Source organism: Salvelinus namaycush, chromosome 41 (genome assembly GCF_016432855.1).
Source record: "Salvelinus namaycush isolate Seneca chromosome 41, SaNama_1.0, whole genome shotgun sequence".
NCBI classification, from domain to species: domain Eukaryota; kingdom Metazoa; phylum Chordata; class Actinopteri; order Salmoniformes; family Salmonidae; genus Salvelinus; species Salvelinus namaycush.
Window position 1 is genome coordinate 19,796,449 of NC_052347.1, and position 20,438 is coordinate 19,816,886.

General features: G+C 43.2%; 1 protein-coding gene across 1 annotated transcript; it reads right to left on the reverse strand.

Moving 5' to 3' along the window:
• Positions 1 to 414: 414 nt before the first annotated feature.
• Positions 415 to 5,720, reverse strand: LOC120034277 (zinc-binding protein A33-like). The gene is made up of 7 exons (XM_038980781.1): positions 5,382 to 5,720; positions 3,538 to 3,966; positions 2,506 to 2,601; positions 2,120 to 2,350; positions 1,954 to 1,976; positions 1,108 to 1,226; positions 415 to 956 (listed from the first exon to the last, which is right to left on the reverse strand). The coding sequence occupies exons 1-7, from the start codon at positions 5,718 to 5,720 to the stop codon at positions 415 to 417; spliced, it is 1,779 nt and encodes a 592-aa protein (XP_038836709.1).
• Between the last annotated feature and the right edge of the window lie 14,718 nt (positions 5,721 to 20,438).

The window sequence follows — 20,438 nt, forward strand, 5'->3', positions numbered from 1 at the left end:
TCACACTCAACAGTTTCCTGTGTATATCAAGAATGATCCTCAATCCATCACCCAAAGGATATCCAGCCAACCTGACACAGCTGTGGGAAGCATTGGAGTCAACATGAGCCAGCATCCCTGTGGAATGCTTTCTACACTTTGTAGAGTCCATGCCCTGACAAATTGAGGCTGTTCTGAGGACAAAAGGGGTGCAACTTAATATTAGGAAGTTGTTCCTAATGTTTGGTATACTCGGTGTATATCATCTGTAGACACAATACTCACAAACATAAGACCATTACATGCTTTATTCCAGACTGTCCCTTCCAAGTGATCAGCCTTCATCATCTAGGACTAGGTGGTAAACTCAACTGGATCTATCTGCAAGTAACTGAGCCTCCGCTGCTTGTTAGTAATGAACCCCCATGGAGCCCTCTAGAGCACCACAGCAGCAGACAGCCTGACAGGCAGCAGTCTCAGAGGGTGTTCCTTACAGGCAGTGCAGAAGTAAGGAAACACCCGGGGTGAGATGAGGTCTGTAAACGTATAGAGGGGCGTCCTCTCCCGGGGGTCAAAGAAGGTCACCTTGCCCCTGTCCATATCCAACACTACCCTGATGACCTGGGGCTCCTTCCTCATCATGGACAAGGGCGCCCACGGTGCCGTGCACGCCTTGTGCTCGCCGTTGCGGAAGCGTATAGTCCAGAAGCCCTCGGCTGGCGTCAGCACGTGCTTGCCCTTCCTGTTGATGGACTCGCTGGCCACGCCTACCACCCAGTATGTGTTAGCCTTTACCTCTACCTCCCAGCTGTGGCGGCCAGAGCAGAACCCCTCAGAGCCCAGTAACTCAGCACTGATGTCAAACCTCTCGGGGTTGTTTGGGAGCTTGAAGACCTGGGAGCAGCACTGGACCACGGTCAGATCCTCAGACAGGATGAAGCAGCTAGCGGCTGTGTTGGGGTCCAGAGTCACAGGAGCTGGGGAGAGAGGAGAAGAGATAAGCCTCAAATGGAAGACAGAGATGATAGAAAGGGCAGAACTGAGATTAAATTAAATATATAGAATAACTTTATTTCCTGTGAGGAAAAAGTAGTCACTTCTACCGACTCATATTTGATTAATACTCACTATATTGAATGATGCTCTTCATCTTGTCCCAGATGTTGAACTTTACAGAACCCAGGTGCTTTGCCACATCAATCAGAGTTCCAGGAATCATCTTTGGATCCAGCGGCATATGCCAGGTTCTGGAATGACGACATTCAGTGATGAGTCATATCCTGTCTATTATTCCAGCGAAAATATATCTTCTTTTACCATGAAATTGATGTATGATGGATTGTATCATATTTATTGCTATTTTGTGTCAAAGTAAAGTTCATTTTAACATGATGATCTGTTTTTGTTAAAGGTAGACTCAGTGAAATGACATTGCCATGAGCAGCACCGCAGATATTGCGATAAGTGAGATGCAAGACTTTCACACAGTCATACACAGTATCTATGTGTGCATGAGTTCGCTTCATGCTGTTAGAGCATGGTAGGGACCAAAACAGCTAAGAAGTATAGCCTCGCGCTTCAACGCTCTTAGTTGTTGTATGCTGTTTACTTTGTGCACCTGCGTCATATCGCTGAGTCTACCTTTAAAGGCTCTATTCAATCAGTTGACAGCTCCAACACAGTTACACCTTCGACACCGCCAAAACATCAGCAATGCAGGTGTTGGCTATCGCTGGTTAAAGATTGATCTGATTGATTCTAGGCCTAAGTCAAGATAATAATTGAATCTGGAAACACACATTAGCCTTAGATGTGTCTGCCACATTCACTAGCTAGATGACTGTTTTCATTAGTATATTATGGGCACATGAAAGTTAGGCAGTATGGGTCTCCATCTATTTTTGTATTTTGCCTCTGTTAGCTCATGACATCAACCCATGGGTCAAATGAATGGCTATTCCTGACTCCACTTACCTCTTGATGATATCCTTGTAGTTCTGAAAAGCAAGTAAATGTATCACTTTTAGATGGACAGCTACAATATTCCACATGCATGTTATGTTTGTATATTTTTGTCTTTATTTTGCTTTGGGAATTCCCTTTGTACTGTAAGTAGGGTTTAACTTCATACTATGTATACCTGTAAGAATGGGATGTCCTGCGACCTCATCTCTTGCTCTACGGTTCTGATGGTGTTTGAGAGGGACGTCAGTTCGTTGGACATCTCCTCAATCTTCTCCTTTAGAAGCAGACTCTTCTGATCCTCCTCTGCCTTCAGAACATTCAATCTGGCTGCCTCCTCATCTCTCAGGAACTGGCGAAGGGTTTCAAACTCATCCTTTATCTGCCTTTCAGTATGTTCAACCTGGTTCTGGAATTAGACATGTTTAGACATGAAAGACCTGAAACACTCAATGAACCCAGGTTACATTACTGATGATGGGTTCCATGAGAGTTAGAAGATGTATTGATCCAGAAAGGACGCCATCAAAATCTGTTTAAAGTGCTAGAAATACAATACCCCACCTTGATGTGCTCTGCCGTTTGATCACAGACGACCATGGCCTTCTTGAACAGCTGCAGCTTCTCCTTCAATGGGGTCAATGCAGTCTTGAGTTCCTCCTGGAATGTAATGGCAAGATATTTACACTTTAACACATACTACAGGGTCAGGCTGGCCATAAGCCAGGCTGTCAACAGCACAATGTGTTGGTTTCATCTGTCAGGTACCGCTGCATCGCAGCCCCATCACAGCATTCAGCTGCATGTGTAAAAGTTCCCAATACCCCCTTAACTGGAAGATCCAGATCAATTGATAGCTGGACCTAGCTAATGCCACTGCAACATTAATAGAGTCTGGATCATGTGACTGAGTGACAGAGAGGGTGGAGACGATGATGAAACAAGAGACTACACACAGATTCAGAAAGTCAACGTGCCAAAGCAATGTGGAAAGTTTGGACATTGAGTTTTCTGCATTGAGGCACACTCAAGCTCATGATCCATGCTCTGTTGATGTTGTCTGAGTATTAAATTCTAACGTTAAAATGTTTCTTGTTCCTAGAACAGGGTCAAAGACAGCTGGTGGGCCAGGAGAGGAGGGGAATGTAGAGGGGTACACTTGAGAGACCTGGGATCTGGTTTCATTCCTCCCAGGGGCCCAAGCATCGACCAACCCAACATATGAATCTATTAATAGAATGATCAACTTTTCCAAACCCCCCTGTTAACCATCCCACTGTGTCAAAGATGGTTTCTATAACACACACGTTTTTACAAAACAAAAGTGTCAAACTAAAAACGTAAAAAGTAATATATTCCTGTTCATGATGAAAGAAGTGCTGCTGGTTTAGCGACTTGTGAAAGTTTTGGGCAAGTTATTTGACAATGCGGGCGGTAAAGGATGGCAGCCGGAGGTTAGAAGAGACTGAACGTACAGATGAAAGTTAGTTTCCCTCTGACAAGCAAAGTTAAGAGCGAGGGTATGGCTGATGAGACACATTCAGTGACAGTGACACTGATGGCACAGTGAAGACAACCAAGGTTGTGTTCGCCTACCTTACAGTCGTGTGCACCTTCCCCAATGGGGTAGAGCCTGTGCCCCTTATGTACCGCCGACGTCTGGCACGCAGCACAGATGGGCTGCAGATCGTCCAGACAGAAGAGTGAGAGTGTCTCTCCGTGTTCCTTACACCCCATAGGGTTATTCCTGCTGCTCATCTCCTTCCTGAAGGACTCACAGGTCTTCTCCAGAATGGTGTTTACCACAATCTCATTCATGGAGGAACGTCTCCAGCATAGAGGGCAGAAGTGGCAGTCGTCCTCACCATCCTGGGTACTCCAGCTGTCTTGAAGGCATGTTTTACAGAACCTGTGTCTGCAGGAGAGCACAACGGGCTGGTTGAAGATAATTCCACAGAGTGGGCAGGAGAGCACAACGGGCTGGTTGAAGATGATTCCACAGAGTGGGCAGGAGAGCACAACGGGCTGGTTGAAGATAATTCCACAGAGGGGGCAGGAGAGATTGTCTTCGCGGTGCCTGGATGCCATTCTGCCTGTCAGGTTTTTAAAACAGGGCTGGAGCAGCAGCAGGGTCAGATAAGGTTACTATGCTCCTCCCACCGCTGTTGTCGGGGTTCTCTGGGGTCTACCTCAATTAAACTTGAATGCTTAAAGGAAATGAATACGTCCATAGGGCTTCCATCTGCTTGAGTAGTGGATATGCAAATAAACACCTCCCACTGCATGATAAATCACAGCTATCCACCAGATATCTTTGAAGGAAGACCAGAGAGCGAGTGATAGTCCCATTTAATTGATGCAGTGTTCTGAGATCAGTGTTGTTGGAAAGGGGGGAGATTGGCACGTCAGAGTGATGATGCAAGGGGGTCTGCCTTATACAGCCAAAAACATTTTGATGAGGGTGATGCAATAATCATTTAATAAGTCACAAGACTGGTGGGGCCAGCGTATTCCATAAGAATGATACGGTCCATCTGGGAAGAAACACAATAACCAAGAAAAGATGGGAAGACGGTGAGTATTAATAGACGGAGAGAATGTATTAGGTGGGAGGGAGGAGGGTAAGAAAATACCCCTCTACTGACCCCTGTAAAGTTTTCCACAGTCCAACTTAGCCTTGACTAAGTGCTGGGTCTAACATTTGACAAATCCCTGTCCTAAAAACAGCCCAGGGTCCAAGATGTCTTAAAAAACTAAATTGTTGTACAAACGGGCCATAATTACATTTACATTTAAGTCATTTAGCAGACGCTCTTATCTACTCTTTTTTTTCTATTTTGACCTAAAAAAGTCAATTTAAGTCACTGTAAATTACTAACCTGCATTTGTTGGTAACACTTTACCCAAAGCCTACAGGTATAATGCATTATGATGTGGTTGTAATGCATTTGTAAGACCTATAATGTCTTAAAAGGATAGTTTGCTTTTTAAAAAGTTTAGCTCATTTTCAACCTAGGGTGTTGTTGTTTCTGGATGTTACTAAATAAACAGCAAGCTCATTTAAAAACGGTTTGGTGGAAACAACACCCTAGGGAAGTTGAAAATAAGCCAAACTTAAAAACAAAAGCTAACTATCCCTTTAATGTATTCATTTTGTTGTTCTGTCCAGCTTTCCGGTGCCTGATGCTCTCATTCAAATCAGAATCATGGGTTTTATAAGAGGAACATCAAAACAGCAACACTTTTGGGCACACTTAGGGAATATTTATTGGGGACGAAGTCATTAAAGTTTAGTGGCATTTAGCTGAATGTGCATTCTGGTTGCCGAAACTATTATTATAGTAACCTAATAGTTTGGGTAGTGGGAGTTAGCCCACAAGGATTAACTCCTGCACTGGGAATAGATTTAAACACTAAATAGATTTGCTGTCGCGGCTTACCTTGCAGTCCACCACTGCCTCAGCTATTGGGTACACTTTGTGATCCTTATGGTCAACTGACCAATGATAATCACAGATAGGCTGCAGGTCTGTGACACAGAAGATCTTCAGTTTGTCCCCGTGTTCCGCACACGTTCTCTGAGGACCTCCAGGGTAGTCGATAATGCACAGAGGACATATTTCAGAACCCTGCTGCTCCCAGAACTCATCCAGACAGAGATTGCAGAAGCTACAGCCACAGGTATGACAGCTGAGAACCACGGGAACAGAGAAGACCTTTCTACATACAGCACAGGAGAGATCATCATCCTCCAGGAGAGTGGAAGCTTTGGCCTCCATTCTCCCACAGAGCTAGAGCTGGACTCCGGTATGCATCTATAATAGGCCGCAGTGGCTCAGATATGGTTACGCTGGCCTGTGAGCCTTCGCCCCTCTGGCATTTATTTTACTCCAAGCTTTGTAAATCAAGTGTGAACTTTATAGTGACATTGAACAGCAGCCCAAGTGAATATCTACAGTGCCTTGCAAAAGTATTCATCCCCCTTGGCGTTTTTCCTATTTTGTTGCATTACAAACTGTCATTTAAGTTGATTTTTATTTGGATTTCATGTAATGGACATACACAAAATAGTCCAAATTGGTGAAGTGAAATGAAAAAAATTACTTGTTTAAAATTCAAAAATAAAAAAACGGAAAAGTGGTGCGTGCATATGTTTTCACCCCCTTTGCTATGAAGCCCCTAAATAAGATCTGGAAGCAACCAATTACCTTCAGAAGTCACATAGTTAAATAAAGTTCACCTGTGTTCAATCTAAGTGTCACATGATCTTTGTATATATACACCTGTTATGACAGGCCCCAGAGTCTGCAACACCACTAAGCAAGGAGCACCACCAAGCAAGCGGCACCATGAAGACCAAGAAGCTCTCCAAACAGTTCAGGGACAAAGTTGTGAAGTACAGATCAGGTTTGGGTTATAAAAAAATATCAGAAACTTTGAACATCCCACGGAGGACCACTAAATCAAAAAAAAAATGTAATGGAAAGAATATGGCACCACAACAAACCTGCCAAGAGAGGGCCGCCCACCAAAATTCACGGATCAGGCAAGGAGGGCAATAATCAGAGAGGCAACAAAGAGACCAAAGATAATCCTGAAGGACCTGCAAAGCTGCAAAGCTCCACAGCGGAGATTGGAGTATCTGTCCATAGGACCACTTTAAGCCGTACACTCCACAGAGCTGGGCTTTACAGAAGAGTGGCCAGAAAAAAGACGTTGCTTAAAGAAAAAAACAAGCAAACACATTTGGTGTTCGCCAAAAGGCATGTGGGAGACTCCGCAAACATATGGAAGAAGCTACTCTGGTCAGATTAGACAAAAATTTAGCTTTTTGGCCATCAAGGAAAACGCTATGTCTGGCTTAAACCCAACACCGCTCATCACCCCGAGAACACCATCCCCAAAGTGAAGCATGCTGGTGGCAGCATCATGCTGTGGGGATGTTTTTTTATCGGCAGGGACTGGGAAACTGGTCAGAATTGAAGGAATGATGGCTGGTGCTAAATACAGAGAAATTCTTGTAGGAAACCTGTTTCTGTCTTCCAGAGATTTGAGACTGGGAAGGAGGTTCACCTTCCAGCAGGACAATGACCCTAAGCATACTGCTAAAGCAACACTCGAGTGGTTTATGGTGAAACATTTAAATGTCTTGGAATGGCCTAGTCAAAGCCCAGACCTCAATCCAATTGAGAATCTGTGGTATGACTTAAAGATTGCTGTAGATCAGCGGAGCCCATCCAACTTGAAGGAGCTGGAACAGTTTTGCCTTGAAGATTTGGCAAAAATCCCAGTGGCTTGATGTGCCAAGCTTATAGAGACATACCCTAAGAGACTTGCAGCTGTAATTGCTGCAAAAGATGGCTATACAAAGTATTGACTTTGGGGGGGTGAATAGTTATGCATGCTCAAGTTTTCTGTTTTTTTGTCTTATTTCTTGTTTGTTTCACAAGAAAATATATTTTGCATCTTCAAAGTGGTAGACATGCTGTGTAAATGATACAAACCCCAGAAAAATCTAATTTAATTCCAGGTTGTAAGGCAACAAAATAGGAAAACTGCCAAGGGGGTGAATACTTTCGCAAGCCGCTGTAATTTGTGCCAAAAGAAAACCTGAACTGGAAAATTATTATCATTCGTGATTAAAATTAACTACCTTTTGAGAAGAATATTATCACCTCAGACAAAATGTCAAAATCAACTGAGGGCCTCCAGAGTGGCGCAGCGGTCTAAGGCACTGCACCGCGGTGCTAGAGGCATCACTACAGACCCGGGTTTGATCCCAGGCTGTGTCGTAGCCGTCCGCGACCGGGAGACCCATGAGGTGGTGCACAATTGACCCAGCATCGTCCGGGTTAGGGAAGGGTTTGGCCGGCCGGGATGTTCTTGTCCCATCATCCAGCTGTACGGTGTTTCGCCTGACACATTGGTGCGGCTGGCTTCCAGGTTAAGCAAGCAGTGTGTCAAGAAGCAGTGCGGCTTGGCAGGGTCGTGTTTCAGAGGACGCGTGGCTCTTGACCTTCGCCTCTCCCAAGTCCGTACGAGAGTTGAAGCGATGGGACAAGACTGTAACTACCAATTGTATATCATGGAAATTGGGGAGAAAAAGGGGTAAAAAGTACAACAAAAAATCTACTGAGATCAATTTCCCTGACAGAATGACCCCTCTGAAGAGCAGCATGAAATAAGTACAGAGACTCGTCAATGATGGACTCCAGCTACTATGCAAATGTCCACCAGCGCAGACACTGGGACGCTTCTGATTCCCAGGTACTACTGACACATACACCCACCCACACACACACACACACACACACACACACACACACACAGCCATCCAATGACAGAGACAATCAACTGAGCCCACATATGGTGGTTCATCCCACCCTACAATATAGCTGACTGAAGAGACTGACATGAGTGACCGACTTCACACTGACCCAAGGAGGAATGGGGGCTGAGGTTAAAAACTGGGTGTTACTGCCCAAACTTTTAAGGTACTCAAAATGTTGGATAAATTATGCATGAGACATAAATAGCCTTATCTTTAGGCTATTTTACAACTTAATGTTAGATGGTTCCTAACCCTGAAAGTAGTCTATTAGCTAGGAGAAACTATAGTCCATGGTTCGGATTTCATTAAACAGTCACTACAAACTTCAGCTAAGATTAGCCACCGCTAGCTAAAATTCAATAGAATGATTGAGGCAACAGCATAATTTTCTTTTTTTTGTTGTTGACCAAATCACATTAAAGTAACATCAAATTAAATCATGGAGTTAATTTCAGTTGATTTGACTTTGAAATGTAGAATATTGCACAGTTGCCCCTATCACTCCCATCTAGCAGTGGCTCAAGTTTGCACCATAGATTGTGGTTTCTCTAAGCCCATGTACTACTTTCAGGTTAAGGAACCATCTAACATTAAGTTGTAAAACACTGAACTTATCCTTTAAGGTTATGCAGATGTCTGTGAAACAGACCATAACAAACTACTCCTTTAAGCATACCTTATAGTGCTCCAGTGCCTCTTTAATGGGATACACCCTGTGGTCCACATACTGCCCTGTTAGAGGACACTCAGAAAAGATAGGCTGCAAGTCAATGACACAGAAGAGTGACAGTTTGATCCAATGTTCCTCACACTATCTCTGTGGAGGTTTCTGAGGAGGTCTTTGATGATGCACATAGGACATACTTCAAAGCCCTGCTGCTCCCAGAACTCATCCAGACAGGGTATGCAGAAGCTACAGCCACAGGTCTGGCAGCTGAGGTCCAATGAGACAGTGAAGACCTCACTACATACAGCATAGCAGGAGAACACGTGTTCCTGGAGAGTTTTAGCCTCCATTCTACCTCAGAGCTGGAGTTGAATGTACGGCTCTTTACTGGATGCATGTGTCTATAACAGGCTGCAGTTGCCTCAGACATGGTTACAGTGACCTGAACCTATAAGGTAAGGTTTCGCCCCTCTGACACATTTTTCTCCAAATATTTGTAAATCCAGTGTTATTGAATGTAGCATTGAATGGGAGAAAAGGGAATCCACAAGTGAACAGTTAATTTGCGCAACAATTTTTTTATCTACACATGAACAGAACATTATCACTTCACAGAAAAAGTATAAATCAACTGAGAACAATTTTACATAGGATGACCCCTCTGAAGAGTAGCATGCACATCCCTTCTGATTCCCAGGTACTGATTCCCAGATACTGATTCTATCTCTCCAGCTCTCTCTCCATATCTCTAGATCTCTCTCTCTCTCACACACAGACAGACCTACAGACAGACCCCCCACCCCCCCCCGCCCCACACACACAGCCATCCAATAAAAGACATTCAACTGACCCAACTTATGGCTGTTCACCCAAACCACAATATAGCTGACTGAAGAGACCAACTTTAAAGTCACACTCTGTAAGACGTGCATACCATCAAAGAGTGGGCCACCAACAAAGAAAGAGACCGTTGTACAGTAGGTTGCTTGTTTTGGTATGATACTTGCCAAAAAATATGTATTGTTAAAGTAGTCTATGGGCCAGAAGAAACGGCAATTCATGATTAGGTTTTCTTTAAACAGCCACTACAAACTTCAGCTAACATTATCCACCACAGCTAGCTAAAAATATATGGAAGTGATAGGGGCAACCATGCAACATTATTTTTGTATTATTGACAAATCCCCTAACTAATGTCAAACAAAATAATTGAGTTGATTTCACTTGATTAAGCCATACATTTTAGAAAATTGCATGGTTGCCCGTATCAGTCCCATTGATTTTTAGCTAGCAGAGGCTTGTTTGTAGTGTCTATTTAAAGAAAACCAAACCATAGATTACACTTTCTCCTAGCCCATAGAATTCTTTCAGACATCTACATTAAGTAGTAAAATACAGCACACTTTCCCTGAAAAAAATACTACAGTATATACTATGGTAGGAATACTATATTATTCACTGTAGTGTTTTTGCAGACTTTCATGTAGTATTTACAGTTTATGATAGTATAAATACTGTAGTAAAAAAAAGAGTATATACTATATTATTTACTGTAGTTATAACGATACAAGGCGAGACCCAGATGCAGGCACAGGAGGCAGATGGTTTGAGCTCTGATATCTTTTATAGTCCAAGGAGTAGGCAAAAGGCAGGTCGGGGACAGGCAAGAGTTCATAACCAGGTCAGTCCAAAACGGTACAGGGCAGCAGGCAGGCTCGAGGTCAGGGGGAGGCAGGCAGGCTCGAGGTCAGGGGGAGGCAGGCAGGCTCGAGGTCAGGGGCAGGCAGAATGGTCAGGCAAGCAGGCTCAGAGTCAGGACAGACAAGGGTCAGAACCAGGAGGATGAGGGAAAAACCAGGCACTAGGAGAAAACCGCTGGTTGACTTGGCAAACAAGACGAACTGGCACAGACAGACAGAAAACACAGGTATAAATACACAGGGGATAATGGGGAAGATGGGGGACACCTGGAGGGGGGTGGAGACAAGCACAAGGACAGGTGAAACAGATCAGGGTGTGATAGTAGTGCTAAAGTGTTTGTTTTATTATCTTTGACACAGAAGTGGAGGCTTCTCCTTGATGAACACTAAAAGAGCAAATTTTCCATAACGAAAGGATAGATAGAAAGTCTATACTTGGCATGTAGGCTTTTCACTTACGGGTTCCACGTATTGGGATATGGGTGAGGGGAATGTGCAGGGTCTATACAAATGAAATATTGTAGTATTTACTATTTCTGTAGTATTTACTACAGTATACTACAAAATTATATACAAAGTCCTACACATGATCAAGGGATACTACAGTGTGTAGTATAGTATTTTTTTAAAGTGGGAAGGACCTTTTTCAGAGCCATGCTGCTCCCAGAACTCCTCCAGACAGGGTTTGCAGAAACTACAGACACTGATATTGCAGCTGTACCGTGCATTCGGAAAGTATTCAAAACCCTTGACTTTTTCCACTTTTTGTTACGTTACAGCCTTATTCTAAAATGGATTAAATAGTTTTCAGAAATGTTTGCAAATTGTTATGAATTTTATGAATAATGACTAAATGATGTATACATTTAGTCATTATTCATACATACAAAAAACAACATACAAAAAAGCCCAAGATGGCATAGCAGTTCAGACGTCATTTTGTCCTCGTATTGTCGTGTCCTGTATATATATATATTTTACACCTTTCTTCGCATATCTTTTATATATTTTATTATCCAAGAACTCAACTACAAAAAGCTTTCCTGCAACTCGCCTCACCAATTACAAAAAAAAAGTATTATTTACCTCAAATCTGAAAATCCACAATAGAAGCTAGCCAGAAGCTAGCCAGAAGCTAGCCAGAAGCTAACCAGAAGCTAGCCAGAAACTAGCCAGAAGCTAACCAGAAGCTAGCCAGAAGCTAACCTGAAGCTACCCAGAAGTTAGCCGGTTTACTGGCTAACGTTAGTATTTCAGCTAACCACGTTTTGTGGTAATCAGCTATTCCTTTAGCTCGATAATCTATCGGCACTTTTGTACAACGCGACTCAGACCAGAACATACCGGACCTATTTTTCTCAATATCCCCGGATTTCAACCGCAAGCTCTGGACACTTACACCTTGATTTCGCAGCTAGCTAGCTGCAAACCGTGTGACTATTGGCTTACGTTGATCCCGGAGCAAACTTAAATTATTCCGGAGCTAGCCAGCTGAAGAGTTCCATCAGCCATTCCTGGGCTACAATCACCTATCCGGACCCGTTATTTTTTTTTCTTACTACAAATGCGGAGCCCCACCGGGCCTTCACGACTGACTACCGACGTTATCTGCCCGAGGGAGTTATCCAACTGGCACCTCCGTCGCGACGTTACCTGAACGCTCATCTGGGGCCCGCTAATCGTTAGCTGTCTTATCGGCTGCTATCTGAATAAGTATATCGGACAATTTTTTTTCTTGGGTCACTATATCTATTTTGCCAATTGGATTGATCCCCTCTACCACACGGAACCCCACTAATCTACCGACGGAAACGCACGAGGTGACTAAAAATAGACCTCCATCCTATGCTATCTTGCTACCGATAGCCAGCTACCCGGCCAGCTGTCTGGATCGCCGTGACCCCAACCAACCTCTACTCACTGGACCCTTATGATCACTCGATTAAGCATGCCTCTCAATGTAAATATGCCTTGTCCACTGCTGTTCTGGTTAGTGTTTATTGGCTTATTTCACTGTAGAGCCTCTAGCCCTGCTCACTATACCATATCCAACCTTTCAGTTCCACCACCCACATATGCGATGACATCACCTGGTTTCAATGATGTTTCTAGAGACAATATCTCTCTCATCATTACTCAATACCTAGGTTTACCTCCACTGTATTCACATCCTACCATACCTTTGTCTGTACATTATTCCTTGAAGCTATTTTATCGCCCCCAGAAACTTCCTTTTACTCTCTGTTCTAGACGTTCTAGACGACCAATTCTCATAGCTTTTAGCCGTACCCTTATCCTACTCCTCCTCTGTTCCTCTGGTGATGTAGAGGTGAATCCAGGCCCTGCAGGCCCTGCAGTACCTAGCTCTACTCCTATTCCCCAGGCGCTCTCTTTTGATGACTTCTGTAACCGTAATAGCCTTAGTTTCATGCATGTTAACATTAGAAGCCTCCTCCCTAAGTTTGTTTTGTTCACTGCTTTAGCACACTCTGCCAACCCGGATGTTTTAGCAGTGTCTGAATCCTGGCTTAGGAAGACCACCAAAAATTCTGACATTTTCATCCCTAACTACAAGATTTTCAGACAAGATAGAACGGCCAAAGGGGGCGGTGTTGCAATCTACTGCAAGGATTGCCTGCAGAGTTCTGTTTTACTATCCAGGTCTGTTCCCAAACAATTTGAACTTCTACTTTTAAAAATCCACCTCTCTAAAAACAAGTCTCTCACCGTTGCCGCCTGCTATAGACCACCCTCTGCCCCCAGCTGTGCTCTGGACACCATATGTGAACTGATTGCCCCCCATCTATCTTCAGAGCTCGTGCTGCTAGGCGACCTAAATTGGAACATGCTTAACACCCCAGCCATCCTACAATCTAAGCTTTTATGCCCTCAATCTCACACAAATTATCAATGAACCTACCAGGTACCACCCCAATTCCGTAAACACGGGTACCCTCATAGATATCATCCTAACCAACTTGCCCTCCAAATACACCTCTGCTGTTTTCAACCAAGAGCTCAGCGATCACTGCCTCATTGCCTGCATCCGTAATGGGTCAGCGGTCAAACGACCTCCACTCATCACTGTCAAACGCTCCCTGAAACACTTCAGAGAGCAGGCCTTTCTAATCGACCTGGCCGAGGTATCCTGGAAGGATATTGATCTCATCCCGTCAGTAGAGGATGCCTGGATATTTTTTTTAAATGCCTTCCTCACCATCTTGAATAAGCATGCCCCATTCAAGAAATTTAGAACCAGGAACAGATATAGCCCTTGGTTCTCTCCTGACCTGACTGCCCTTAACCAACAGAAAAACATCCTATGGCGTTCTGCATTAGCATCGAACAGCCCCCGTGATATGCAACTTTTCAGGGAAGCTAGAAACCAATATACACAGGCAGTTAGAAAAGCCAAGGCTAGCTTTTTCAAGCAGAAATTTGCTTCCTGCAACACAAACTCAAAGAAGTTCTGGGACACTGTAAAGTCCATGGAGAATAAGAACACCTCCTCCCAGCTTACAACTGCACTGAAGATAGGAAACACTGTCACCACCGACAAATCCACTATAATTGAGAATTTCAATAAGCATTTTTCAACGGCTGGCCATGCTTTCCACCTGGCTACCCCTACCCCGGTCAACAGCACTGCCCTCCCCTCAGCTACCCGCCCAAGCCTTCCCCATTTCTCTTTCTCCCAAATACAGTCAGCTGATGTTCTGAAAGAGCTGCAAAATCTGGACCCTTACAAATCAGCCGGGCTAGATAATCTGGACCCTTTCTTTCTAAAACTATCTGCTGAAATTGTTGCAACCCCTATTACTAGCCTGTTCAACCTCTCTTTCGTGTCGTCTGAGATTCCAAAAGATTGGAAAGCAGCTGCGGTCATCCCCCTCTTCAAAGGGGGGGACACTCTTGACCCAAACAGCTACAGACCTATATCTATCCTACCCTACCCTACTCTGGCAGTCTCTATGGGGGTGCCACAGGGTTCAATTCTTGGACCGACTCTCTTCTCTGTATACATCAATGATGTCGCTCTTGCTGCTGGTGAGTCTCTGATCCACCTCTACGCAGACGATACTATTCTGTATACTTCTGGCCCTTCTTTTGACACTGTGTTAACAACCCTCCATGCGAGCTTCAATGCCATACAACTCTCCTTCCGTGGCCTCCAATTGCTCTTAAATACAAGTAAAACTAAATGCATGCTCTTCAACCGATCGCTGCCTGCACCTGCCCGCCTGTCCAACATCACTACTCTGGACGGCTCTGACTTAGAATATGTGGACAACTACAAATACCTAGGTGTCTGGTTAGACTGTAAACTCTCCTTCCAGACTCACATCAAACATCTCCAATCCAAAGTTAAATCTAGAATTGGCTTCCTATTCCGCAACAAAGCATCCTTCACTCATGCTGCCAAACATACCCTTGTAAAACTGACCATCCTACCAATCCTCGACTTCGGTGATGTCATTTACAAAATAGCCTCCAAAACCCTACTCAATAAATTGGATGCAGTCTATCACAGTGCCATCCGTTTTGTCACCAAAGCCCCATATACTACCCACCACTGCGACCTGTACACTCTCGTTGGCTGGCCCTCGCTTCATACTCGTCGCCAAACCCACTGGTTCCAGGTCATCTACAAGACCCTGCTAGGTAAAGTCCCCCCTTATCTCAGCTCGCTGGTCACCATAGCAGCACCTACCTGTAGCACGCGCTCCAGCAGGTATATCTCTCTGGTCACCCCCAAAACCAATTCTTACTTTGGCTGCCTCTCCTTCCAGTTCTCTGCTGCCAATGACTGGAACGAACTACAAAAATCTCTGAAACTGGAAACACTTATCTCCCTCACTAGCTTTAAGCACCAGCTGTCAGAGCAGCTCATAGATTACTGCACCTGTACATAGCCCATCTATAATTTAGCCCAAACAACTACCTCTTTACCTACTGTATTTATCTATTTATTTTGCTCCTTTGCACCCCATTATTTCTATCTCTACTTTGCACATTCTTCCACTGCAAACCAACCATTCCAGTGTTTTTACTTGCTATATTGTTTTTACTTCGCCACCATGGCCTTTTTTATATTTTTATTTATTTATATATTTTGTTTGCCTTCACCTCCCTTATCTCACCTCACATGCTCACATTGTATATAGATTAATTTTTCACTGTATTATTGACTATATGTTTGTTTTACTCCATGTGTAACTATGTGTTGTTGTATGTGTCGAACTGCTTTGCTTTATCTTGGCCAGGTCGCAATTGTAAATGAGAACGTGTTCTCAATTTGCCTACCTGGTTAAATAAAGGTGAAATAAATAAATAAATAAATTTAACGTAGAACTATAACTAACAGAATTCTACCCTGTCTCTGTATAATGATGGAGAATGTTTGTCCATAAGAGAAGAGGAACTGTTGCAGACAACTTGTGACCTCTGTGAAACTGATAACAGGGAAGGAAGTCTCTTCAAGAGAAACCTTGGGCTTGTAGTAGATTGTATAACAGGTGGCAGGCAATATATGAGTAGGAGAAGACTTGTGAACTATATTGTCTGAGAGGAGGAGGGACATTTATGACGAAATGAGAGGTATATAAACCAATGTACAGGAATTGATAAGGAGAGCGCTCATAAATAAACGTTGCTGACTGTTGTAGACTGGCCTCTGTTTCATTTCAACAAGAACCTTACAAATTCTTGGTAACAGACCGAGTAGTTTAATTGAAGTTCAGTTTATGAACATTGAGAACATAATTCTCATAACACAAATAAAAAACTGAAATACCTGCTGGCCTGCTGGAGGTCATTTTGCAGGGCTCTGGCAGTGCTCCTCCTTGCACAAAGGCGGAGGTAGCGGTCCTGCTGCTGGTTTGTTGCCCTCCTACGGCCTCCTCCACATCTCCTGATGTACTGGCCTGTCTCCTGGTAGCGCCTCCATGCTCTGGACACTACGCTGACAGACACAGCAAACCTTCTTGCCACAGCTCGCATTGATGTGCCATCCTGGATGAGCTGCACTACCTGAGCCACTTGTGTGGGTTGTAGACTCCGTCTCATGCTACCACTAGAGTGAAAGCACCGCCGGCATTCAAAAGTGACCAAAACATCAGCCAGGAAGCATAGGAACTGAGAAGTGGTCTGTGGTCACCACCTGCCGAACCACTCCTTTATTGGGGGTGTCTTGCTAATTGCCTATAATTTCCACCTTTTGTCTATTCCATTTGCACAACAGCATGTGAAATTTATTGTCAATCAGTGTTGCTTCCTAAGTGGACAGTTTGATTTCACAGAAGTGTGATTGACTTGGAGTTACATTGTGTTGTTTAAGTGTTCCCTTTATTTTTTTGAGCAGTGTATATGTCACGACTTCCGCCGAAGTCGGCTCCTCTCCTTGTTCGGGCGGCGTTTGGTGGTCGACGTCACCGGCTTTCTAGCCATCGCCGCTCCATTTTTCATGTATCCATTTGTTTTGTCTTGTTCCTTGCACACCTGGTTTTCATTCCCCAATTACACTACGTGTATTTATTCCTCTGTTCCCTCTCATGTCTTTGTGGAAGATTGTTTGTTTGTTATGTGTTTTTGAACGCACTAGGCTTGTGTGCGTTTTTCCCGTGTTATTTTCACAAAGCCTGTTTTATATACATTTGATGTGTTGTGACTGTTTTGCGCATTATACACTTTGCCTTGTTGGCTGGAGGTTTTTTGGACGAGGTTGCGTCAGTCTGTATATCTCTCCTGCCGAAATAAAGTGTGCGCCTGTTCACAATTCTCTGCTCTCCTGCACCTGACTTCAGCACAAGTACGTACACGCCTGACAATATAAATGTGCAACAATTTCTAAAAACCTGTTTTTGCTTTGTCATTATGAGGTATTTTGTGTAGAATGATGAGGGGAAAAAAACTATTTAATCAATTTTAGAATAAGGCTGTAACGTAACAAAATGGGGGAAAAGTCAAGGGGTCTGAATACTTTCCGAAGACACTGTATGTACGGTATGTACATGGCCGGCAGGCCAGATATAGTTACAGGAAGGGGAATTCCATACCAAAGCTTAGCATAATTGCCTCTTGTTGAACCCATTGCCTCTTGTTGAGCCCACAAACTGTTAGGACCTACATAAATCTGTCCCAACAGCAGTCCCAACACCTTACCACTGCTTCACCTGGCTATCAGCGGAGCCTTGTCTGGCAGCTAAACATTTCATTCAGCCTCATTTACTGCCTTTTAAAAAAACATAGCTGATATGGCTGACTTGCTTAAACAAATGTGGTTTCTATTGACAATTGAGATGTACAAACTATAGCATAAGGGGACGACAAGCGGATAAGAGGCAATGCGTAATTTCGATTAAGACATTAATGAGCGAGCTAGGACAGACGAAGTCAATATAACTATTTGTTGATAACTTTTGAAATGTACAGTGACAGAATTCCGAACATGGGCTGTTCTTACAGTGTTCTCCCTGTACAACAAGTCAGAACCATAGAATAAATAAAGGGGGCATATAAGCAGACAATGAAAGCTCTTCCAATATTCGATGATTACATTTCTCTAAAACAGGTTATGGGCTACATGTGTACCACCAAGTCAGAACAGTAGGCAAAATTAAGAGGGGAAAATGGACCAAATTATTAGGGTGAGGCACATGGGTTACTAACAGCTTACTACACAACATACACTTAGTATTACTTTCTTAGCAACAGTATACATATCTCCCTGTCATATTACATAATTTATGCAGCAGCATACAAGACATTTTTGGACTCACCTTATTGTGCTGTGCTCACTTGAACAGGAAGGTGGCGCAGTGGTCATTTGTGGGCAAATTTTGTCATCAAAGTCTGGCATTCTCTGGATTTATGGTGCTCTCAAGACAACTGGGAACTCAGAAAAAAACAAGGTTGAATCATGAACGCGTCAGGGATCTTCAGGTCGTAGCTCTAGAAAGAGGCCCAAGTTCCCGACTAACAATTCTGAGTTGGATGACCGTTCAAAACGTATTTTCCCAGTCGGAGCTTGTTTTTTCCCCGAGTTCCCAGTTGTCTTGAACTCCCTGAAGTCAGATTTCTCAGTTCCGAGTTAACAGTTGTTTTGAGCGCGGCAGAAATCATGCTGGATTGACAGCATGGCCAATGTTGAATGTTTATCATTTTAAGCTTGGAAAATAGAACCTTAAACCCAGACTTGGGACCACACAGCCACTCCACTGAAGAGCAGGCTAGTGATTGCTTTGCAATGCTTGCAGTTAGCCACTGATTCCTTCCAAACCACTTCCAAACCATTGTTGAATTTGCAATTTGTGTAGTGTTTATGTCCAATGGCCGATGAGTACCGATACGTTTTTATCTATTATTTATCTTCATATGACAAGGATTAAAAAGGATTTCCCTGTAGATTTTCGACTTGATTAATGATGATGACTGCTAGCTAAGATTTTGAAAGTATGACATTGACATGATCAGTCCATTCAAAGCTACTGTAGATATAACGTGATTTGACATTTTATCTGTGGCCAATGACCTTGAGCCTTCTTGGATGGGCACTTCTAATGTAACTCTATGGCAGCACCCATGGGGCTTAGAGTTGGCGGTGACGTAGTGTCCCCATGAGTGACAGAAAACTGAGCAAATTAAGGCGCAACTTGAGAACACTGCCAACCCCTACGCTCCGTATTTTCCGCTGGCTGCACCACCACCACAGAAAGCACTGAGCTAGGCTGAAACACCTGCATTTTGGAGCTGCCTTACTCAAGGGAGCAAAAAATAGACCATGTTTGTATGCAGCTTTATTAACTAAATGATTATTATGATTTTTTTTATTTATATTTTTACATTGTTTGCAAACTGATATGTGACACGTATTAATACCAAAATAGGCAACCCCCCCAAAAAACTGCTTTTTTTTGCTATAAATGTGGGGCTCAAAAGCACCACCTGCCCTGAACGACAGGTCGCCACTGTTGCTGACTGACAAAGCGTTTGTTTGTGATTAATCATTTGTTTGGTGACTATTGATTTGAGATCTGTGGGATTATTTCTTCATACAAAAGTCTATCATGTAGTATATGTAAAATGTCCAAAATTTCAGCCACCTGAAATTTGGCAGGGTAGCCTACAGATGTAGGATCTTTTAGATTTTTGAGCCAATTTGCTACAGCAGGAAAATAATCCTGCAGCAACAGGAAATGTGAATTGTTATGTGGATTATAATTAATGGACAAGTTTCATTAGTGGAAGTGGAAATTACAAACTTCAGAAGCCTTCTTAAACCAGGAAGGTTCTCCTGCAACCAGGTGATCAAATTAAGATCCTACATCTGTAGTATTGCTCAGCCATTAAAAAAAACTTTGCAGTTCCTCATATAATCACTGTCAATGTGATAAAAAGGACCCTGACTGAAGCTCAAAAACATAGTACAGTACACCGCTCCCATACTTTATTGTGTGGAGTAACAAGGTGTCAAGGTCTAAGCTAGCCTATTGTAGATAATCAAAGTGTTGTCATTCCACACAGTAACACTCATACAGTGGGGCAAAAAGTATTTAGTCAGCCACCAATTGAAAACCTTGTGAAGACTTACAGAAAACGTTTGACCTCTGTCATTGCCAACAAAGGGTATATAACAAAGTATTGAGATAAACTTTTGTTATTGACCAAATACTTATTTTCCACCATAATTTGCAAATAAATTCATTAAAAATCCTACAATGTGATTTTCTGGATTTTTTTTCCTCATTTTGTCTGTCATAGTTGAAGTGTACCTATGATGAAACTCTTTTTAATGGGAGAA